General features: G+C 33.4%; 3 protein-coding genes across 4 annotated transcripts in view; 2 read left to right on the forward strand and 1 right to left on the reverse strand.

Moving 5' to 3' along the window:
• The window catches only part of LOC107002269 (ubiquitin carboxyl-terminal hydrolase 12-like), a 22,401-nt gene extending 12,911 nt beyond the window's left edge, over positions 1–9,490 (reverse strand). Inside the window, exons 1-15 of one of the 2 annotated variants that reach the window (XM_015200220.2) lie at positions 9,449–9,490; positions 8,661–8,748; positions 8,384–8,531; positions 8,130–8,287; positions 6,656–6,921; positions 6,285–6,503; positions 6,104–6,212; positions 5,916–6,031; positions 4,994–5,092; positions 3,588–3,697; positions 2,089–2,163; positions 1,834–1,912; positions 1,623–1,769; positions 1,460–1,540; positions 1,267–1,386 (exon numbers count right to left, since the gene is read on the reverse strand). In XM_015200220.2, the coding sequence (XP_015055706.1) occupies positions 1,267–1,386; positions 1,460–1,540; positions 1,623–1,769; positions 1,834–1,912; positions 2,089–2,163; positions 3,588–3,697; positions 4,994–5,092; positions 5,916–6,031; positions 6,104–6,212; positions 6,285–6,503; positions 6,656–6,921; positions 8,130–8,287; positions 8,384–8,531; positions 8,661–8,748; positions 9,449–9,478 (1,845 nt within the window). In that variant the 5' untranslated portion in view covers positions 9,479–9,490. The remainder of the gene's footprint in view (positions 1–1,266; positions 1,387–1,459; positions 1,541–1,622; positions 1,770–1,833; positions 1,913–2,088; positions 2,164–3,587; positions 3,698–4,993; positions 5,093–5,915; positions 6,032–6,103; positions 6,213–6,284; positions 6,504–6,655; positions 6,922–8,129; positions 8,288–8,383; positions 8,532–8,660; positions 8,749–9,448) is intronic. The other variant, XM_015200221.2, reaches the window with a different exon arrangement.
• A 6,096-nt stretch (positions 9,491–15,586) lies between these two features.
• Positions 15,587–20,447, forward strand: LOC107002768 (myosin-binding protein 7). Its single transcript, XM_015200932.2, has 4 exons — positions 15,587–15,943; positions 16,619–18,261; positions 19,773–19,819; positions 19,999–20,447. Exons 2-4 carry the CDS (start codon positions 16,861–16,863, stop codon positions 20,099–20,101), a joined length of 1,551 nt encoding a protein of 516 aa, XP_015056418.1. The 5' UTR covers positions 15,587–15,943; positions 16,619–16,860; the 3' UTR covers positions 20,102–20,447.
• Positions 20,448–21,256: 809 nt separating this feature from the next.
• On the forward strand, positions 21,257–24,238 carry LOC107032279 (F-box protein At5g06550). Its single transcript, XM_015233867.2, has 2 exons — positions 21,257–22,695; positions 23,732–24,238. The coding sequence occupies exons 1-2, from the start codon at positions 21,410–21,412 to the stop codon at positions 23,970–23,972; spliced, it is 1,527 nt and encodes a 508-aa protein (XP_015089353.1). The 5' UTR covers positions 21,257–21,409; the 3' UTR covers positions 23,973–24,238.
• The last annotated feature ends 145 nt before the right edge of the window (positions 24,239–24,383 follow it).

The following is a 24,383-nucleotide window of genomic DNA, read 5'->3' on the forward strand; positions in this document are numbered from 1 at the left end:
GTGGGGGTTGGGTTGGGCAAAAAAGAATTTAAAATAAAAATTAATAGTTTTAAAAAAAATGGGGTAGGAGGGAGGGCAGTTTTTTTTTAAAAAATAAATTCTTTTTGTATGAAAAATCATCTTTTAAAAAAATAATAATATAGGAGTGGGGTGGGGAGTAGGGGTTGAGGTATTAACAATTTAGCTTTGATTTAATATTTATTTGACTTTAGGAGATTAATGTGGGTTACAACCATGTTACCCAAACTATGTTTGACCAAATCCATATTTACCCGTATTCTATATGGGTGGATTGTGAAATCCATATTCAATCCATCCAAATTCAATCGAATCCACCCATTTGCCACCCCTAAGGTGAATTGGGATATCCTTCTTAACATCCTAAGAAACATTGGTTTTAGTACCAAAAGGATGAACTGGATTAGATCCTTTTTTGAGAAATGTCAAGTTTCTATTCTTGAGGCAAGGTGATCCCCTATCACCTTTCTTGTTTATTATTGCTACAGAAGGAGTCAACAATATGATGGAATAGGGCTATGTTTAATGGCTGGATCAGGGGTTTAAAAGTGAAGAACAGACAAGAAAACAGCATGGTCGTCGCCCATTTGCTGTATGCTGATGAAATTCTATGTGAGGCCAACAAAGAAATGTGCTAAACCTCAAATAGTTATGATCCTATTTGAAGGTGTATCAGCTTCATGAACTGAGAAAAAAGCATGTTGTATCCTGTGAATGTAGGGCCTGAAAACCCAAGTTTTTGCTGAGTTCCTGGAATGTGAGATAGGTTCTCTACCTACAAAGTATTCGGTCTAGCTTTGAGTTCAAAGAACAGAGCATTGGAAATATGGAATGGGTTTTTAGACAAATTTGAGAACAGACTCACCATCTGGAAAGCAGTCAAGCACAATACCCCCCTCTAAGGGACAAAACAATTCTAATCAACTCTGCACTTGATGCTTAATGCTTTACCACGGCTACTCCTTTCACACGCAAGGACTAGTTCTTCCTGCTATTTGATGTATATCCCATTAAAAAAAAGGACCTGCTACTCTCTATCTATCTATCTATCTCATTCACATCTCTCATCTGACTCCCTCCTCCAAATGAGTCTACACAAGTCTTTTACTGATGCTAACAAGTAAGAAGATCATTTACTTTAACTACACATTTAAGTCAGGAATGACATAAGGGTTAAATTCTGATCTATCACTGGATGTGCTACTTGGATCCAAACTAAGCACAACAATTATAGAAAATAAAAAGTACCTTGAAAAGGTTAAATGGCAGCTGTTTCTGGATTCGAAAGCTACGAACTTTGTCATGATCAACAAGATCAAAATATATCTCCTTACCAATCTGTTCTCTAAGATCCTCATCCCGTGCAACCTACATACGAGTAGATTAACACAGCATATTGAGAGAAACTTAATATTGGACAACTAAACCATTTGAAAATGACCTTGATGATTGTATACAGGTGGGCCTGTGCTTTGTATCGTCTCTTGTCCTCCTTTTCTTCTTGTTCTTTCTTCAACCTTATCTAAAATGGAACAAAAACATGGTGAACTGAACGACAGGTACAGAATATCTATTTCTTGCATGGAAACTTTTGACAATCGTACCCTTAAGTGTTCCGCAATGTCCTTCTCACCAACATCACAGATTATTTTATCCTTGTCACTCTCACGTATATAAACAAGCATGTAAGCATTGGAGTATTTAGTAAACTTGAAGGGAGTGTTATTGAAACCGGGATTTGTCTGTGGCAACTGTAAAAGCAGAAGTAAGAATCAAAGCATGACACAAATTAGATGTGCTGTTAGAGGCGTATACCTCCTCTTCTCCACCATATTGTTCCTCTAGAGCCCTCTTATTGTCTTCTTTTGTCACCCGTTCATCATCAAACTTATACCTAATATAGAACCAAATAATCACATTCAATCAGAGCTCAACTTACATCATCAATTAATTAATTTTAACTGTATGACAATACGATATGATGCAGAATTTTCCCTACTGCTCTGTGATACTGCAGGAAATGTACAGTGGAGACAGTGACGAAGAAAATGTTTTACAAAGAATGCATACCATTGATCTGACAGTGTTGGCCTGATGAAAGCATAATAATGTCCACCATGCACACCGCCGCTATGAACCAACACACTGCCATTAAGAAAAGCAAGCTGATACTCATAGTAGAAAGATAAAAGACAATGCCACACACCTAGGTAAGCCAAGACTTGAAACTATCACAACACTAAAAAACAAAGGAAATAGTTTCGTTTATAAGGAATCTCATAATCATATGTCCCAAAATATCAAAACACAAACAACGCCCTCAAAGGCCAAACTAATCAGATTCAATGACAGTTTATTGATTCATTGTTTTCAATATTTCCAACATAATTTGTAATCAGAACTGCTGAGCTCTACACACATGCTAACCAACAGAACGCAGAAAGGTGACATTCCTAGTAAAATATTAAATAGATAAAACATAGGAGAATGAAAGCAAGTAACTAAAATTTTGTAAGGAAAAAAAAGGAGAGGGTAAATAAGATTTAAAACAAAAAGAAAAATTGAATCTTAGCAACTACAAACAGATCTTCGTGGTACATGTGGTTTAGAAGAAGAAGCAGACACAAAAATAGATGTAAGTGAATTAACCATAGTTGAGTTACACCGAAGACTTCGCACCGTAGTCCTAGACAACTAGATAATGGGGAAACCATAGCAAAGTCATAGTTGGTATTCGAGGATTGGGAATTATTTGTAAGTCAGCTTTGCTCCATGTTACATGGGTATTTTGGGCCAGAATACAGAGTTGGGGAAAACACAGCAGCTTCATAGAGAAGTTTTCTAAATCTTGCTTATGTCAAGTAATGGATTATCTGATTTAGGTAAGTAATAAATGCTTCAAGCATGAGAAGTGAATAATCCGCAAAGAAGAAGTTGCGGATACAGCTCACTGCTCACCTATGCATTATGTGGCATATATAAACAGAAAAAAATAGTTGATATTTTGACACAGACACACACACACACACCAAAGGCTTTGTCTAGAGCCAAGAGCCCACCGCATTATTTGTGGTTAGGCACAAATCGTTGGTCTGAATCCTGCTGCAGACAAAAGTCAGGTACTTATATGGAGAAGGTAAGAGGGTGGGCGCATTATGCACCAAATTTCGAATCATACACCACTGATCCTTGGAGATCTCTCAGATATTTATAATTAAAAAAAAAAGAAAAGGAGAGAGAGAGAGAGGGAGGTAAGAACAGTGTATAGCTTGAAGCATAGATGTTTGACAAAACATGTTCTATTTTCGCTTAAATTTTTGAAGGATGCAGACTAATCAGGAAGATGCAATGACTCATCCTGTGCGTCTAAGAGATGTAATTGAAAAGCTTACACAGCACCAACTTAGCTTTTGATTTAATGTGAATATAATAACTTTGCTTATCAGCGAAAAAGACAGACACTTCATACTATGCTGAATAGACAATGAAGTTCAAAGAAAGACAATAATTGGGGCTGCATGCAAGTGTGTTTATCTGCACATACACATCGAAAAGAGAGCTAAATTTACCTATGAAGTGTATAGAGATTCCGTACACTCCTATCTGCATCAGGAGACAAATATTTTCCGTTCTCCCTATCAAGGTCAAGCTCTAGAGGAAATTCATAGCGGTCATTTATCTGCAACAGAGGATCAAAGACAGCCAGAAGTGAGAACCAGAACACTACACAATTTTTTTGAAACTGAACTAGGACACTACACATCTAAACTAAAATTCCAGATATTCACAGTATAGAATGCTTTAACAAATAAAACTACAGTTAATCATTTTCAGATGTTCAAACTTTAGATAGACAAACAAAACTGACAGCAGCTGATCGTAGCAGGACAGAAGATTTGGGGGTCATGATGGTTGTTGGTTGGAAACAAAGTTAATAGTCAGTAACAAGACAATTTTTTAGGAGACACTACGACGGTATTCAAATTGATGCAGAGGAATTACAATGAAGAAGAAATCATGTTCTATGATTTCTTTTTTTTGTTTGTTTTCTTGATGAAGTGAGATTTCATTAAGGCATCCAAGTATATGGAAAGATACAAAAGGGGGGATCTTTTCTTTCATGTTCCATGGTTTCTTTTCTTTCATGGAAGACAAAATTTGTGCCCACCTTCGGCAAATAAAAAATTAGAAAACCTTCCACGGAAAATATTTCAACTACCAAATAACGCCTTAAAGGAAATATAATCCGGTTTCACAATTCAAGAAAATCATGAACACTATTCTCTCACTTTGATTTTTCCCTTTATATCTAGTTCTTTTAACAGAGAAAGATGGCGGATGATCCCTGCTAGTATTTGGCGGACTATATGGAGGGAGAGAAACGAGAGATGTTTTGAGAATAGGAACAACAACCTGCAGGAAGTTAAGCTTAAGTGTATTTTGTTATTCTGCTTTTGGTGTACAAATGTCTACTCCGATGAAACTGAGTCAATCATAGATGTTTTAGGTTCCATTTAGATTTGGTTCAGTTTTTGGATAGATTATACTTCCTTTCTGCTTTTGTAAATATGGTTTTTCAGTACTACCTAAGTACTCTGTGAAATGCAAATGTTACAGTTTCAATTTAACAGGTTCATTTTCAAGTTCGTTTTCTTTCATTTCTTAAATTGTTTTCAACTTCCTTTGCTTTGCCCCATTATTTTGGATAATATAGTAGAATATCGAAGAAATATACTTCTTTTGTTGAACATAAATGTTTGGACCCCAAAACAGGGAACAACACTCACTCAACAAAATCCATGAAACAACCCAAAAGCTACATGAACCAGCAAAGGGTATCTAGTTCTTTTGTCAAAGGTAAATGCTTGAACCAAATATAGGAAATAACGCTGTTTTACGAAGGGAATATGCAACAAACTGTAATACTAGAAATCAAATCATAAAGCAAGCTGAGAAAGAAGAAACTGATACTAACCTTAACCATAGTATCTCGCATGAAATCATATTCGAACCTCTTTAACTGAAGCTGAAGAACTGGAGGGAAGTCAATAAATAGTACACCCTTTTTTGCATCCTGATATCCAAAACAGCAACTCAATATCATTTTTAATATGATGAATTCTTTTTTTTCCTTTTTGTTTCTTTATGAGATGGTCAGCAATCACAATTCACAACCAGAGAAAGGAAAAAGGCAACAAATAGGAGGCAGTTGCTGACTTAAGGAAGTCCTTTCTGACATTTTTATTTTGAAAATGCTAATGTTGTATCCTTTGTGATATTCTCTACTCTTTAGTTTTATGAGTTCAAGTATCTTTAAATTCAACACGCTGGAAGGGCATTTCATGTATCTTTTGGTTTTCTGCATAATGGCAAGGACCAACCTAGCCTCATCCCCACAGAATACAATTCTAAGTATGATGCTTGATGCTTCCACAAATAAAACTCGTCAAACAAGATGTTTCCCTTAGTTTTAAGAACACTAATCCTCATCCTTTGAAATTTTTAATTTACATTAGTGAACTACCAACACCCTCAGCCCCCAAAAAGATGGCAACACAAAACCAGAAGCAAGATTATGCTCCAAATTATATGCCTACTTAGACAAGACGGTTATCTTCTTGTTGCATTTTCACAAGAACATAGATGGTTTAATGTTTTAGAGAGCCACTAGTGAATAACAAACTCAACGTCTGATCTATTTGGATTCACACTAAGCTTCTAGATTCCATTGTTTCGTGTGACCATTTACAAATTATCATCAAAAATAGATCTTCTCAAGTTCAACAAGGACCATAAAAAATAATTGATCTTGCTTTTTGATACTTTACTGGTAAAATTGAGGACATGCAACCACAACTAAGGCCATCAATGTATTGCTAATAGATAAAGTACTGAACCTGCAAACCATGTGCTTCAGCATGGTACTTATTATCGCCTTCTAGACGTTCGACTTCAACATATTTGTCAAAAGAAGCATAAACATCGCGGCAGCCTTTAACATCGAGCTGAAGATCTGCAGAAGTTTATACAAAAAATAAGTCCATGAACAGGCATTCAGGATACAAGGGGCAAACCCGATACATACCATAAAATGACTCTTTTCTCGTTGATTTGAAGTCCACATTAATACATTCTATGTAATTCATATGATGCCCCTCAAATAACTTCTGAATTGTCCCTTCCACAACCGTACCCTGGACAAAAGCAATCATTAGAAGAGCCAATAAGATCTTTAGAATTTGCAATAAGTCATTTTATAAACAAACCTTCATCTTGTCTTCAAGCTTTTCACACAACACTCTGTTTAGTTCTTGCACGTCATGCTGCATGAATGAATCATAAGTGTCCCATCCGAAAGATTTTGTCAATTCTTTAGTCGCCACACTGGTATCACTATATTGGAGCTTATAAAATAAACTTTGCAGAGCCAATGGAATGCTCCCTGATGGCATGTCATTCTCTGTGGTTGGCATATGATACACAGCCTGGCGGGACCAAAACAAAAAAAGATTCACATTCTAGAATCAATACAAAAGATATACAAGACCAACAACAACAAGCTTAGTGAAATCCCACCAAGTGGGGTCTGGGGACAATACAAAGATATACTTACTAAAAACTTAGAACGTGTGCTAACCTTTCTAAAGTAGGGGATATGGTACAAGGTTTGAAGGAGAGAGTTCATGTAACAAGTAGCTCCCTGATTCTTAAGCCCAACATATCCTGTCTCTTTCTTCGAGTCATATGTCCAGTAATCAATGACCTTCCTTACAGCAACATCAGCTTCAATAACAACTTTATCATTTACAAGATATCCCTTATTGGGATCATAAAGATCACTAAGAAGCATGAATGATGTGAAGCCCCAATCACTCTCTCTTTGGTTAAACTGGTGCTGCGTCTCTGCAACAAAGAAAAAAATATCAAATTCATGCCAGGATGAACCAAACTCACATCGTTCAGCACTAACCGACATCTCGGGATCCCTGGCCATTCAGTTCACGATCTCACAATCAAGACAATCTCCTAACAAACTTGTAGATCACTTAATCCTATACAAGTTCATCTCACAATCAAGACAATCTCCTAACAAACTTGTAGATCACTTAATCCTATACAAGTTCACAGGCCAAAGAAATTACTCATATAATGTCAAAAGCTCAAAAACCTTTGACTTGCAATTTTCAGTTTAAGGAATCTCATTCTTTCTTTTTAATGATTTTTTGTGGCAGGATAAGTCTCCAGACTATTAACAGCAAGCTTAATATAGTTTATGATGCCTCGTTCAGGAATTTGGAGCAGCCTGGAGTAACAAAGTTGCAAATTTGCTTAAAAGAATAGGATGAAGTATATTTCCACATATTAAATGCAATAAATCCATATGTTTGTCCCGGGCTGGACAGGGTCAGAGGGAAATTAGACAAGTAAAGAAATAAGATAAAACAAGGGGATAACACAAGAAATTAGACAAGGGGAAAACAGAAATTAGAAGAAAGCATGGACAATGAATCCAAGGGAAGAGAGATTGAACTCACTAATGGGTCCACCGTCCACCATAACAAGGGAAACCAAATGGGTTCACTAAAGGGATATTCCTTAATCACTCACCAACGAGTAGAACACTCATTCACCAAAATCTAGACTAGACTAATAAAACTAAGCCCTAGAATTACTTATTAAAAAAAGAAACTTAGATTATTACATAAATGGCACCTTTTTTTTTTTGAAAACGGTAAAATGTTATAAATGGCACCTTTTGTATCACTCCGATGACTTGATATTTTCTTGTGTTGGTGATACGTTGTGAGTGCTAGGCCGTATCGTTTCAAAAAGTTTTAAAAGATGTTGGTTTTTATGACAATAAGAAAAGGAAGTCAATTCAAAAGAAAATTAAAAATAGACATACAATGTCGGGAAAGGTAAGACACTGTTTTTTAATTCTTTTTCCTAAACAGAGTTCAAATAAGTGTACTTCAACTGAGGGAGAAACAGAGAATATTCCTAGACAGATGAAATGGCAACCAAGGGGAAAAAAAACTGACTTCCAAATAATCATACAGACGAATTTGGGATTCAATCTTAAGCTGCACGGATACATGACAAGAAAATACCTTTTTTCACTGAATATTTGGGGTTTATTTGATTTACAACTGTTAAGCTGAACTGCGCATATCTGTTCCACCCATATGGCAATGTAGCTGAATCTGCCACATCTAAATACATTGACAAACACTCCACGTTGTTTCCTTTTGGAAATATAAGCACTCTCCTACAAACCAATGCCAGCCATAGGACAATTACAACCCAATTTTATAAAAAAAATATCAAAATTTAACCACCAGTGTAAATGACAAATGCCACTCACCATTTATAACTACCAACAACAAAAGGCTCAGAATATAGCTTCTTCACAGATAACCGAGAGAATTCATCAATTGTCCATGTAAACCGGGAAGCCTGAGGCTCGTCCACGGCTTGGTTCTCCCCAGTAGTAGCATTCTCAGAAGCTGCCACTGTTAAGTAAATTCACCATATGATCACATCAAAATGTTAATAACAAAAACGAAGCCAAACATAAGACTAATTAAACTATTCTTAAACATAGAAGAGACCAAAACAGTAACAACTAAAAGAGGAACAACCTTCCATTGGCTGAGGCCCTTCGACTAAAGGCTGAGGACCTTCAACTAATTCAGAATGTGGCACAAGCATCTCCTCGTCTTCCTGCTGCTGAATTGTCCCAAGAAAAAAAAAAGGATTTCAGAGATTAGTGTGAGCTCATCTGTCCCAACCTTCCCAGACAAATTTACCCGACACATACGCTTGTATCCTCCATCAGGTTGCCCGTAGATCATTCATAATGCAGAAAAACTTTCCGCAACACCAATGGTTATCAAAAAGAATCAAATAAAAAACACCAACCTGAGCTCATCTACCCCAAATAAAGCAAGCAGCTTTACTAGGACCTAGTAAAGCTGCTTGCTTTATTTGGGGTAGATGAGTTCAGATTAGGCATCTGTTTTTAATTTGATAGCATTGGTGTTGCGGCAAGTGTTTCTGCATTTTGAATGATCTACGGCCAACCTGATGGAGGATACAAGATCAAATGTGCCTGAACAGTAATACATGCATTATAAAATCAAGTCGAAAGCATGATCTATTGACTAGTAAAACCCTAACTCCCTCACACGAATCAAAAATCCTACCTTTTTCACATCCCTGACATCGCAACTCAAAATTAAAAACAATGAACACAATTCAATCCCTAAACCCTAACTCTCCGCAAATAAAAAAACCCTATCCGATCACAAATGCAAACCATATCTGTATAACTAACACCAGAATTTCACAAAAACTAAACCTACAAAACACAAACAGATACCGATTGAAAAAATGAAAAATTCAGAGAAGAAATGTAGAGAAGACTCACATCCAGCGGTTGAGGATTCAGCATGGTCATGCTTGAGGATAAAGAGTCNGGGTAGGGGGGTATATGAAGAAATGAGTTCAGATGGGGGGGTGGGGTGGGAGAGAGAAGGATGAGTTTCTGAAGTTGAGTGTTGTTTGGTTGGGTTTTCGATGGGGAAAAAGGATACATTTGGAAATAATGCAAAAGAAAAGGGTAAATTCGGAGAAGGAGAAATACTGTCTCCGTATCCAACAATAGTTGTCCACGATAATAAATATATTTGTCCAAAACATATTGTCGTGATTTCTCTTTTTAGAATCAAACCAATAAAATATTTACTAACATTTTACGATACATCTTTTCATCTTATTGATACAAAAATTTCGAATATCTAAATTAATATAAATATAATTTAACTTCAAAAGTTAATTTTAACATAACAAAATTGTTTAAAATAGATATAAAAAAATTTTTTAAAAAATATATCAAGTCAATTGTAAACAATTATTGTCGTGTAATATTATTATGCTGTTTATAGAAACTTTACTGATTGTTGAAAAAAAAGGAGTTAAAAGAAGACAGCATATGAAAAGCTGACACGTCATAGGTCTACTTGACGGCGATTTAGGGGTTACCGACAATTCACTATTTTTATGATTTTCGTGAAAAATAAGGTGGTGTTTTGAATAAATATAAATTAATTAATTAATGTGATTAAATTTTTTTTTATGTTTTTAGAGTAATTTTTAGTTTCCAAAAGTTCTTTTTAAAGTAATCAAATTGTTGTCTAAAGGCTTTATTTGTTTTTATTAAATAATTAAAAAATGTTTAGATTTTGAATTTACATTGATTGAGATATCATATCTCGGTCTAAAGATCGAATATATTCTTCGATTAATTAACTCTTTCAATTTTATTTTATACTTTTTTTATTATTATTTACTTGTTTATTTTTTATTTAATAGTAGATTTAGCATTCTATCACTATTAATTGGAAGAATTGAAAATTACATCAACTCTCTAAATAAATTAAAAATAAAATAGGTAAAAAATATTATCACGTCTTGATTTGTCAAAAATGATAAACAAAAGAGAAATAAAAAGTCAAAATTGAACAAGTAAAAAGTGACATAAGGGGTAATAGATTGGAACTATTTTAACATACGGCTATTCTGAACCTATATATATCTTTTAGCTTCAATCGTTTGTTGTCCAATCATCTCGACTCCAATATGATTTTATAATTTTATAGAGACTTGTATTTTTGATAAACAGTCACCTAGACTTGGTCATTTCCTCAACATAATTCAAAGAGATTCAACTAACTCTAATTTTGGTGGAGTACGATAGGAGAAGAAATATGAGTGTTTTTTCGTAATTGAAAGATATTTCTAAGTAAAGAAATTAACAAATTGTTTTACATTTGAATTTCTGATACATCCTATATTTCTGAAACAAATTCTATCAAATATTGTACATTTTATATGATTATCCATATTTTCGACAACAATTTTTTAATATGCATGATTTATGTATGTAAATATAATTTTTTTATATTTATTATATAATAAAATTATAATATACTAAATATTATATTAATGTGTCTGTTGTTTCTAAAACTCAAATGTCATATTGACGACCAGAAAATTTAAAATATATATCATAATGAGGTTACATTAATCGAGGATATACGACACATAAAAAATTATTTTATTTTCAATCTTCACTTTTAAAAAGCGTAAATTTTTTTCTCGAATCATGTGTTTTATTAAAATTACGATATCAAAATTTTGTTATAATATGACAATTCGATAATAATAATGTGGATTAATAGTTAGTGATGGCGATGATTTATTAGAAATTAACTTATTGTTTTTATTGTTCGGTTCTGATTTTTTTATAGAAAAACATGAACATATTTGTATTTTTGTGGACTCTAGTATAGTCATAAAAGTTCCCATTTTTAAAAGGAATAAATAATATTTTGATCTTTGTGTTTTGTTTGAGAAAAGTAGAAAATGATCCTTAAATTTAATGCGCAATAAAATGTATTCATTTAATTCTTTATCCTAAATCTAATAAATTTGTCGAAGAAACAATAACATGTTAAATTTTGACTATAAACCCACGTATCAAACAAAATATTTTATAGTCTTTAATTAGCTTCAAAGAAATATTTTAATCACATTGAACTACATTTTGGTTACTTTTTCTTTAAAAAAAATATCATTATTTTCTTTTCATTTCTTAAAAAATCATTAGGCGCAAGACGCGCGGTGAGTTAAGCTTAATCCGAAAAAATTTAATTAATTTGCTTCGCCTCGTATAACAATTTTTTTCATCTTCAATCTCTCCCACCCTACCCCACATAGACCTTTCCCATACAAACTCGCTCCGCATATTTTTTATAATATTCTTTTCTAGTTAAGTTTGATGCTAAAATTAAAATTCATATAAATAAATTCACTTTTCATTAAATTTAATAGCATAGTGACTTTAAAAATTATTTTTTTAGAGGTCAGTCGGGAAATATGTAAGAAATTGTATTATTAAATAAGTAATGTTCTATGACTTGTACATATAGCCGCAACTTGCCCCACTCCACATTAATTTTAAAAAACTCACTTTGACCCGCCCCGCGTGATCTTAAACCCCCCCCCCCGTCCTAACCTTAATTTCGCACTACTCCGCCTCGTTGTCATCCCTGTCCATCACTAAACACGGCCCGACCAAATCCATTGTTCTCATCATCGCTTCACCGGGGAAGTATTGTGGACGTGGTAATTTAAAATTCCCACGTCAATTTTGAAAAAATCATTCACTTGACTACAATTTATTCTCTTCGTTGTTTTGAGAAATTTTTATGGTATAATGTATATTAGAAGAATTTTCATATATAATCGCTCAAAATAACTTATTTAGACTCCATATAGTTTGCTAATTACAATTTGTAGCTACATATTAGAGGGAGGAGAAAGGGGAGCGAGAGAATTGAGAAAAATGAATTATAATATTGTATGTACGCCATATCTATACTACCTTAAAAGCATGACTCCTAACCTGAATGTTAAATTACTATAATATCCCTTACTTAGGTTGTGACTTTTTCGATAAGTTGTGAATTTTTTCAAAAGGTTGTGACTTTTTTAATAAGTTGTGACTTTTCCAAATGTTGTAACTTTTTCGATGAGTTGTAGCTGTTCCAAATGTTGTAATTTTTTGATGAGTTGTGACTTTTCAGATAAGTTGTGACATTTTTCAAAGGGTTGTGACTTTTTAAATAAGTTGTGACTTTTCCAAAGGGTTATGACTTCTCGAAAAGGTCATGACTTTTCAGACAAGACACACACAAAAAAAAAACATGTTCATGCTACCCTTGTTGACTATAATTAGATGGACTTCCCCTCATTTTTCAACCACGGTTTTTTTTTTAAATATTCTACTGCTCTTCTTATTGCATTTTATATTTTTTTGTATTATTTAACATTGTTCATTGAGTTCAATATTTAGCGGAATATAATGTACCATTATTCTGATGAAGTAAATCATTCTGTTCTAAGAGGGTACATTCTATAACCTTGAGTACTTGAGGAAAATAATTTTGATGATAAAATTATTTTTTTAACTTAATATATACATTAATATGTAATGTTCTATTATATGAAGTTAAGATAATGTACTCTAATTTCATTTGTTTTTGTTAGTAATTTTTCTTGTGAGGTAGATATATGCTTATGAATATATTTTCCTAAAATTTAAAATATTGTCACGGTTTATATTTTGATGCTCAATACAAAAAAACGATTTTATTTATCAATGATACTTATGTGATTTAGATTGTCAGGAAGTTTGCTTAAAAATAAGTATTATTATATAAAAATTGCCCTTTTGTTTTACTTATTTATTGTTACTTAATATTTCAGTATTTTAGACGAAGAAAAGTTCATATGACTTGTAATGACGCCAATTGAAGTTTGTATTAGTTTAATTTTTATTATTTATTTAATATAGATAACTTTTATGAGAAAAGTAGTTTCATTAATGTAAATATATATATATATAATTGGATAGGTATTTTTATTTAAGTTAAAGTATTATATATGTCATGAATATATTATCAAGTTAACAAGATTTTCTAACTTCAAGCTTCTAAAAATAACTCACAACATATTATGCGAATATACATGAATCATTTAAAATTTATCATTTACAAAATAAATTTCATATTCAATAATAAGGAATAAACATTTACATTTTATTCCTACACTTAATTGAAATCTAATAACTATAAAAAAAAATAGTAACATTGATTAAAAGTCCTATTTATTTATATAACTATTAAAATTTATTAGAAATTAATTATTGCACATTAATTCTTTATTTATAACTCTCTTAGTTATTATTAATTATTGAAAACATTATTCACCCTCTTTTCTATTCTTTTTTATGATATTATAAATTCTATAACTATTAGATTAATTATTTCTTTCTTTCATCTTCCTTATATTAACTTTTGATCAATAATTTTTTATATTATTATACTAACGATATATATGTGATAACACAATATTATTTTTCTTTGAAAAATCATGCTTGGTTGAACAAATTGAAAATCATTTACAAGTATATGGACTATATATTTGTTTGGTGTAAGATGCACAAGTGGTTATATATATAATTTCAGAGATATAATATAATTTTAAACTTTAATTTATAGTTTTTTTGGGTAGAAAAAAAGAAAACCTTTCCCAATAATTTACGAAAAGTAAGATAACTATCTTTGATTTATGTACACAGTCAATTGAGAAGTCAAATAGGAGAGCCAACAACAAGAACGTCATTTATTATGTTATAACTTATAAAATAAAAAATTAATATACAAAGAATTGTCCGGATAGATAAAAATGTAGTTATTCTTTACATTTTTACACGACACCTAAACAATTTAACATGAAATATACGTGCAAAATACATCTGGTCAAATGACAAAAAAAATATACAACAAATATCGACTATACCGTAATATGAGGGAGATTTGACTAATAAATGATTAAACCTGATCAAATTGAAAAAAAACATATACATTATTACATTTAACTAATAAAAAATTCTATTGACCATCTTCATTGATTCGTGTGAATAAGATATATATATTCACAAAAAAATTTGCAATACTATTTGTGCAAAAATTTAACTAATAAAAAATTCTATTGACCATCTTCATTGATTCGTGTGAATAAGATATATATATTCACAAAAAAATTTACAATACTATTTGTGCAAAACTTATTATTCGAATCTCTACTTAAATTTTTTGAATTAATAATCAAAGTGGAAAGCATATATCAAAAATCTAGTTAATAATTAAATTTGATTAAACTATGTAAAGTTTTTTTAAAAATATTTTTAATAGAATCAGGTAGACACCATCAAAGATTCAGCCAAAAAAATTATAAGATATTCTTCATTTAATTTAATTAAAGCATTTAATTAATTACTAGTTCAACATTATAAATGAAATGAAAAAAACACAATCCTAGAGAAAACATGGCCCTCACTAGGCAAGGATTCTGTCAAACCAAGATCTCCAAGGATATGACATATATTAGTCTTTCAATGGAATTAACATATGTTAATGTTTAATTGGTAGGAGCGTTTCACCCTTAATCAGAGGTTTCGAATTCGAGCTATGAATATAGAGATATGGGAGCGTCACTTGCAAATGAATTCTGAGCTCTTATATGAATTTCAAACACTGAATGAAAAAAAATAAAATAAAATATCTTACATAAACACAAAAAAAAATAAGACAATAACACAAGATAAGAAAAATGCTCTTCCTTAAAATTTGAGTAGATGAAGTATTTAAGAACATATACTAATAATTTTTAACTATCTAATTTCTTAGATTATATCAATACGTATATATCACATCTATACATAATAAATAAATCCATTCTTAAAATTCGATTAGATGGAGTATTTAAGGACGTATACTAGCAATTACTAATTGCGTAATATCTTAGATTATATCAACACGTATATATTACTTTTTTCTAATTCTGTTAGATAATTAATTATCTAATCAAACATTAGTACGCGGTTTCCGTAAAAAACTCTCAACCAAAGTTCCCCCTTCTCTAGCTTAGCAACAATAGTGAAATTCCAAAACTCACCCCTTTTCTTTTCCTCTCTAAATTATCTCACATTTTCATATGTTAAAAGAACTAGAGAGAAAAGAAAAAGGAAAAAAATTATCAGAAAACAGTTAACAAATTTGGGGAAACAAAAACCAAAAAAAGAAAATACACAAATTTAGGGTTTTCAATTCCCTTCTTTTCTCTCTCCCACGTTTAATTTTTTTTTTTCTATCCCTCTTTTTCTCTCTCTCTATCTCTCTATTTTCATTTTTCTCGATTTCTTCAATTCTCCGGGAAGCTAGAACGATAATTTCCATTTTTTCCGGGAGAATTTGACCTCCGTTTCTCAGCTACAGCTATACCGTATGATTTTCAGGTACCTTAATATCATGGTCGTTTTTTTTTTAATTTTTTTTTTCGATCAATTTTAGATGTGTAAATATATATTTGTTCGTATTTATGTGCTTCGATTTGCATTTGTTTGATTTTTTGTGGTTTTCATATAAGGAATATTGATCATGTTTAAATTCAATGTCTGTTTTGATTGATTATAATTTTCATTTTGCGTAAGGATTGATTTGGTGTGATAATTGTATAACGTAGGTTTAATGGTTCAGATTGTTGACGTGTGATATTATGTAACGATGGAAAAGGATATGATCTATTCAAACATTGTACTTTGTAAAATAATACAGTACGGTATGATATGTTACTTTATGAAATAATACGTACAGCCATACAAACAGAGTAGGGATACAACCATTTTGTTTTGGGTAGAAACCTCTGCTTAATTTATGTGAAATGTGTAGTTTTTTTCTTTGATAATGGTGGTGATGTAGAATTATTTATGTATTGAGTAAAATGTGGAAATACATATGGGCATCAACATTGATGGTATGAAGCAAATCTTGGCCTAGGCATTGCACATAGCTATTCATGTATTAATTATTGGTGTCCAGCTATCTTTTTTTTTGGAGTATAGCAATGTGAACCTAACTATAGGTTATTGTGCGTAGGATTGGAATTGAAAAAAATGTGGGTGTTTTTGCAGGAATTTGTATTCTGTATTGCAACTGAGGGAAGGAGGAATTCATCCTATGTGAAGTCGAGGGGTATACATATAGACATAAACATTTTATCGAAGATGGAGGGATTGAGAGCTTGTTGTACAGGATTAATCGTCTTTTAATTTGTGATATTTCTGTTATTTTTTCCTGGTTTTCTTTTATGATTCTATTTGAGGAATCAATTTCTGAATTGACGCTGGACGATTGATTGGATGTGCAATAGAATATGGATTCTCAAAATTCGCCCCCAACGACCAGCCAGGTCAACTGTTGTTACTGCGGGTGCAGCAGTTGTTCTGCAATGAACAGGTCCTATTCAGGGACTTGGCTCCGATCTGTGAAGCGAAAATTTGATGAATATAATGAGAATAAGTTTATGATCCCAGGCTTTGTCTTACCTCTGAATGCTCGTATTGAAATTGAAAATGAATGTACAGCACTTAGGGAAATGGTAAGTAAGCAACAACACACAATTCAGGATTTAGGTGCTGAGTTGGAGGAAGAACGAAATGCGTCTTCCTCGGCGGCGAATGAGGCCATGTCCATGATTTTGAGGTTGCAAGGAGAAAAGGCAGAGGTTCAGATGGAATTTAAACAATTCAAAAGGTACACTGAGGAGAAAACGGCGCATGATCAGCAGGAGATTATGGCGTTGGAGGATATATTATACAAGAGGGAGCAAACAATTCAATCATTGACTTGTGAGGTGCAAATGTATAAGCATAGAATGATGAGTTATGGGCTAACAGAATCTGAGGCTGAGGGTGATTGTGAGACAGAAAAGGGCCGTTTTAGTCGGAACAATAGTATCTCCGAGACTATCAATGGGCAATTCGAAGTTCCTCCCTTCGATTACCCTCCATTGAAATGCACTATTAATGAGAATCAAGTATACACAGAATTTGATAATGACATTGTTGATGTTGAGAAATATGCATTTGAAGAGACCCCACGTTCGTGTGACCAATTGCGGGATTTGGAGCATAGGATCAATCAATTGGAGAGGACGCCAAGAAGCACTGATGGGGATCTTTTCAAGAACAACATACTTGAAAAAGTGATAGTTGGTCATTCCCCAAGGAGGAATAGACATCTTAGAAAGTTTTCAACTGATAGTGTAGGATCTCCCTTCATTACAAATAAAGAAATTAACTCAGATTTCATCTCAGATTCTCCAAGATTTGGTGGGAGTATTAGAAAAACAGAATATTCACAAACAGAAGAGCGTTCAAACTTGAGGAAGGTGGATAATTCATCAGAAATTGGAGATGACATGAGTGACCGAGTTTACACAATTGATTCTGTACATCAGGGGGCTGGATATAATGGTGTGTCAGAACTCAAGTCTTCAGCTGGAATGGTTGACGACTATACCCCAAGGGATTCATTAAATAACACAGATTTTGGAGATCCAGAGGTCACAAAGTTGTATTTTAGGCTCCAGGCACTTGAGGCTGACCGGGAATCAATGAGACAGGCTATGATTGCTATGCGGACTGATAAAGCACAGGTGATATTGCTCAAGGAGATTGCTCAGCAGTTATGCAAAGAGATGTCTCCAGCCGTGAGAAAACCTGCAAAGAAGACATCTGTAATTGGGAGCTTTTCATGCATGTCTATATTCAAGGTATTATTAATCTGTGTTAACTTTATGGTTTGCAATAGCTTGGTTTTCTCAGTTATGATTATACTTATGGTCTTTGTCCAAAGTGAAAGCACAAATTTTGGGCTATTGACTCATTGCATGGACATTTAGAAGCAATTTTGTGACAGTAAACATATACTCCATCCATTTCAATTTCTTTTTTTTAATCTTAGTTTGACTTTCACTTGACATGAAGTTTAAGAAATAAAGAACACTTTTGAATCTTGTGGTGTTAAACTAAAAATGTGTGTAATGTACCAAAATGCCATAATGTAAGTGTTTCTGCTGTGACGTTTAAAATTTTTTGGGGTAATCTATTAATGCCAAAGTTATGTAATTCTACAATGTATTAGAAAGGTTGATACATAGAACACACTTTTGTCATTGTGTTAATTAATGTGCTTGAGTTCTTGTTGCAATTATCTAAAAACAAAAAGGTTTGAGTTCTTTCGAGTGCTTTATTTCATGCAAGATGGTGATTTATTTGCTGCACTCTGAATATAGTGCTGTGAGAATCTGTCTTCCCATTTCTTAGCTTTCTTCTTGTTGAGACTTTGGCGGCAATCTTTGTAAGCTGCTTTGTGTATTAAGATAAACCATTTAGAATTTAGGATAAATAAAACATTTTCTGCTGAGCATGGAGCGAGAGAAACCTTCTGTCACCTAAAAAGGAAAAACTGAGAATGAATTAGGTTGCGTCTCTTTCTGAAACCTCTGCCGGATCTTGAGTTGGCTTTTGTGATATTGTCTTTTTCTTTTTGGATAAACTATGAGTGAGGTTTGATGTGGCTCAGAGCTGGTGTTTGGAGCAAATTATGTTAAAAATGTTTCAATAAGTTTAATCCAAATACACTTGATCTTCAATCAAGTCACCAGATAATATCATAAGAATTAGTGTCTTGGGCTTATGTCTAATCAAGAAGACCATTCTCAAATTGGAAGAGCTGTTCCTAACCCATGTAATTCGAAAGCAGAATCACATTTCAAATGGCAAGCATACAGATTATTTTGCCAGGTCATTATGACATTACTTGGATCTTGATGCATTTTCACAGGTATCTTCCTGTATAGCCATGTTTGTCCTTTTTGGACATGGACAGTAAAAACAAAGCTCTCTACTTTAGTTACTTCGGGTGGGCCACTTGGACTCTAAACAAATGGGCTAGAACTAATTGTTTATTTCCTGTGAGGAGAAGGGGTTCTAGGGTCAAAATATCATAATTACCATTTGATTTTTCTTCTATTACATTGATGACACTAAAAGTGAACAAGGTAGACCTAAAGTCATGTTGTTAAGTTGTCTCAAATGACCTACAATCTCTTGAAACAATGTGGACCTAGCTTAGAATCATAGAAAATCAATTTGTTTTATTCTGACATCAAAATTTCTCTCTCATCTCCGTCAATCCGCCTTTCTTATTTTGCCTTCCTGTTTTTGTGTTGTCTTCTGATTTATACTTAAGCTGATTTATCTTATTTTCTTTTTTATTCAGTGGATCACATGCTTTGTTTTATGGAGAAGAAAAGCACGCAGATGCAAGTGAGTTGATCATTGCAATCCGGTTTCTTTTCAATAAATTGTTTCTATACTCCTTCAACTTCCTACGATTCTCTTACTTTAGAAAAGAAAGCAACAACCTATTTCCCTTTCTGTCTGCTTGAGTTTAGTTGTTTGTTTGAGCAATTTTTAACATTGGATTAAATCTTGATACTTGTTAGGTACCCATTTGGATCATCGACCAACAATCCAGGCTTGCTGATGCTTTTAGACAAGGGACCTCATGTGGGGCAGTGGAGATGTCTGATGAGCACGCAGGTGTAAAAACCAGCTCCAAGTAGTCCACATCGATCACTGAAGACTGTAACATAAACGTCAGTACGAAAGGGATTGTAGTCAGATTGATTGCTTTTTCATTTTACTTTCTTTCTCCCCCTTGTATTCCTTGCTGCTGCAAATTGTGGGTTCACTCTGCACTGTGTTCTTCCCCTTAATTCATGGAATTGTAACCTTTGGCTGAACCAGTGTCATCGAAAATATAGACGTTCCACTGCCAGTTTGGAACTTGTGAATAATTGTGATCAATATGGCTTGTTTGGTTTCTACTCAAGTTTTTATTTTTCTTTTTACCTGTATATTACATCTTGTGAATGAATTTTTTCTCTTGGTACTTTTTCTTTTTTTGTCAATCAGATGTTAGTGCTTATTGCACTTTTGTATTCGTTGTCTAAAAACTTCTTTCTTAGTCGTTTACTACGACTTGTTAATGAATTGGTCTTACGTGTCACTTTAACTTGTATTTATTGCGTCACGCCTTCAAAATTTATGTATTATGATAGTTTTGGGACTCAGGAGTTCCTATCAAAATTTATGTATTATGATAGTTTTGGGACTCAGGAGTTCCTATCGGGATTTGTTGCTTTTGAATCGACGGTTTTTAAAAAAAGAATAACCTTTCTATTTTCGTGAGGCAGTGATAAAATTTGTCTACATTCTACTTTTATCGTACCTCATTTGTGAGGTTTTACTGATTATATTGTTATTTAGTTGTCAAAATATCAAATTAAGATGTTTTTTGTAGGGTATTCTCAAAGTTGAAGTTAAGTTTGTGGGTCTATCGTAAATGGTATGTAGATATATTCCGTTATATTTTGGAAATTGGTGCTCCTTTGTCCAAAAACTAGAACATATATATTCTTTATACTAACGGATATACATATCTCATAATTTTATCCACAGTATCAGATCGATGGATAAAATTGCGCCACAATGTCCCCTTTTGGTCTCCCATTAGAGTGAAGGGCTAGTTTTAGGATATATATGCTCTAATTCTTGAACACAGAGGTATCAATGTCCAAAATTATAATATGAGATATCTACGTACCATTTACGATAGTTTAGGGTCTATTTATCCTTTCTCTTGTTTATATACTATGCCTATAAATAAACATTAAAAAGGAAAAAAAAAAAAACACACACTATAAATATATCAGGTTTGGCTGCATTGAAGTGTTGTACGTTCTAAACCAGGGGCAAAGCCCCCTTTGTTTATGTAGGAGAAACTGCAAACGCTACTCTCAGTGAAAAACCTCAAGGCTTTGGCGGCTCAAACTATACTTCACAACTTCAACAATGCTGGGTTCCAAGAGCTTGTTATTCAAGCAGCAAAAACGAAAGAGAAAAAATGGTAAGATTAAGAAATCGAAGAGAATTTCTGTTTCTGCAAAAGAAGAAACTGTAGCGGAACCATACCAAATAGCACCAGAAGAAGAAGAAGAAGAGGAGGAAGGTTTCAGTTTGAAATCTTCAGCACGATCAGATTCCTACGGAGTTCAGCCACTTGGGAATCTTTATTTCAACCCATCATCTCATAATTCAAGAAATACTGGTCTAGGTAATCTTCAGACTTTAACTGATGAGCTTGTTCTTGATATTTTAGGTCTTTTGGAAGGTACCCATTTAGGTATTTTGTCAACTGTTAGCAAAGGTTTCTATATTTTCTGTAATCATGAACCCCTTTGGAGGAATCTTGTATTGGAGACTAGTAAAGGTGGGTTTTTGTTTAAGGGGTGTTGGAGGTTTACTTTTGTTAGTGCATATAGGCCTTCATTTCCAGTTTTGAGTTTTTGTTTGAAAGTTAGAGACTTTTATTCTGATTACTTGTTTCAGAGTTGGTTATGTGCTAATCTTGAAATGAAACCTGAATGGCTAGAGAGGGATAATATAGTGAGGAGGAAAGGGATTTCTCTTGATGAGTTTGTGATGGATTTTGAGGAACCGAATAAGCCGGTTTTGTTAGAAGGGTGTTTGGAGAATTGGCCTGGATTGGAGAAATGGAATAGGGATTATCTTGTTGAGAAATGTGGGGATGTGAAATTTTCAGTTGGGCCGGTGGAAATGAAACTTGAAGACTACTTTAAGTACTCTGATCAAGTGAGAGAAGAAAGGCCCTTGTATTTGTTTGACCCAAAGTTTGCGGAGAAAATTCCTCAATTAGGAAAGGATTATGATGTCCCAATGTACTTCAATGAGGATTTGTTTAGTGTTTTGGGTAATGAGAGGCCAGATTATAGGTGGATTATAATTGGACCTGCAGGGTCTGGCTCGTCATTTCACATCGATCCAAATTCTACCTCTGCTTGGAATGCGGTAACCAAAGGATCCAAGAAATGGATATTATTTCCCCCGGATGTGGTGCCACCAGGGGTTCATCCAAGCCCTGATGGTGCAGAAGTAGCAAGTCCTGTTTCTATTATAGAATGGTTCATGAACTTTTACAACGCAACCAAGAATTGGAAAAAGAGACCTATCGAATGTGTCTGCAAGGCGGGTGAAGTTATCTTTGTACCTAATGGATGGTGGCATTTGGTCATCAATTTAGAGGATTCAATTGCTATTACACAGAACTTCGTTAGCAGGTATGCTACTTTTGTCTCCTATATTTATGTCACTTGATAAAATTTGATATTGTTTTCATGCTTGCTGACAAATTATATGTACTAATTTCCTTAATAGCATGTAATGGTTCTGTTTTATAAGGTGGACACCAGAGATAATGCAAAAGTCCACTATTGGTTTAGTAGCTGTAATTCAATATCACATATACTCTCAGGTTAAGCTCATTAACTAGAAAAACGAGCCCACCAACTCACGAAAGTTTGCTTGTTTAGATCTTTTATCACTGTAAGCCTTTCCTCTCATATGATAGTTTTGGATAGACCACCTTAAAGCTTGACATGTTTTTACTGATAAAAGACCTAAACAAACAAACTTTGTTAGTGAACTACGGTCACTCATTTTTGTAGTATGGGATTGAATGTTCGTTGTGGGCTTCTTTTTAAGAAAAGATCCATCTTTAGTGTTCTATTCTTTCTCCCCTTTCTTCTAACCCTGACATATCCTAGTCAGGATTAATTTAGTCAAACCACGATAACCTTATTACTTGAAGATTTGTTCTCAAACGCCAGATGTGCATAATCATGCTTAACTGAATTTTGCTGCTTCGTAGTGAAAGAGTTCTGATGTTGACGCCTATCTGGGAGGGAAAGTTGTATCATGTATCATCGTTTTGCAGCCATAATTATGTAGTTTTTCTTGTGCTATGGATAAGACGATATCTTCCCTAGACATGTAACATGATCTCTTTTTTAGCTATAACTTCCATTTTCATCTTCTTGATGCTTTTTTTTTTAATTGGAACTGCTTACTTCATCTTAAAAATAAAACTTTCCTAGATAACACTCTGAGCCCTGCACTTATGTCTGTTTAGGATCACCACCAATATTTTCTAAGACAACTCTCTTCATCCCCTTGTGTGTCTGTTTAGGATTTCCTTCCCGGTGTGTCTATTTAGGATCTCCAGTGAGTTTGGAGAGGATAACTGTTTCAGAATTCCCTTGCTCGGTCCAATATCAATTTTTCGTTGTATTTTTCAACTGTCATTTCGCCTTGCAGGAGGAATTTAGTGAATGTTTTGGAGTTCCTAAAAAGGCCAAATGCTTGCACTCTTGTGTCTGGAACAAGCGACAGAGTCAATTTGCACGACAAATTTAAGAATGCCATCGAAGCACATCTTCCTGGTACTATTGATGAGTTGACTCTGAAAGCCGAGGAGAAAAAGGCGCAGCAGAACAAACCTTCCTTCTGGGAGTCAGTCACTGATTCAAATGCAGGCGTTTTCAGATTTTCTTTTTGATTTAAGGCCAATGATGAAACCTTCACCAGTTAGTCCCGAGGCGCTGGACTTTTACCAAATCTTCTGAACAAACAGATGAAGCTGCAAGAGTGAAACTAAAATTTTGTTTACTTGACAAGAGGGATTATTAAGGTAGTTATTGACATTTTTATTCATTGATCTTGTATGCAATGGAGACTCAATATATCATTTATTTTTTATTAAAATTAAGACGTCTCAATTTTGTCTCAATTTGAATGATTAAGATGATGTCTCTGTATCTCGAACACGGGATGATAAGACTCTTTGTTTTTCATTAGTTTGAATGTGCATAAATTTTTTTTAATGAAAAAGGTCAAAAATACCTTTATATTTCTGATAACTTTTTTTTATTTATTTACTTATATTAGCCTAATATAAACTTGTATTTTG

The sequence above is a fragment of the Solanum pennellii genome, chromosome 10, assembly GCF_001406875.1.
Source record: "Solanum pennellii chromosome 10, SPENNV200".
Classification (NCBI taxonomy): Eukaryota; Viridiplantae; Streptophyta; class Magnoliopsida; order Solanales; family Solanaceae; genus Solanum; species Solanum pennellii.

What these genes read in the sequence shown, in the direction of transcription:
- LOC107032279 (XM_015233867.2), top strand. Translation starts at nt 21,410, where the DNA reads ATGCTGGGTTCCAAGAGCTTGTTATTCAAGCAGCAAAAACGAAAGAGA. An exon ending in ACACAGAACTTCGTTAGCAG is followed by an intron (nt 22,696 to 23,731) that starts GTATGCTACTTT and finishes TTCGCCTTGCAG; the next exon opens with GAGGAATTTAGTGAATGTTT.
- LOC107002768 (XM_015200932.2), top strand. Translation starts at nt 16,861, where the DNA reads ATGGATTCTCAAAATTCGCCCCCAACGACCAGCCAGGTCAACTGTTGT. An exon ending in CATGCATGTCTATATTCAAG is followed by an intron (nt 18,262 to 19,772) that starts GTATTATTAATC and finishes TTTTTTATTCAG; the next exon opens with TGGATCACATGCTTTGTTTT. An exon ending in AGAAAAGCACGCAGATGCAA is followed by an intron (nt 19,820 to 19,998) that starts GTGAGTTGATCA and finishes GATACTTGTTAG; the next exon opens with GTACCCATTTGGATCATCGA.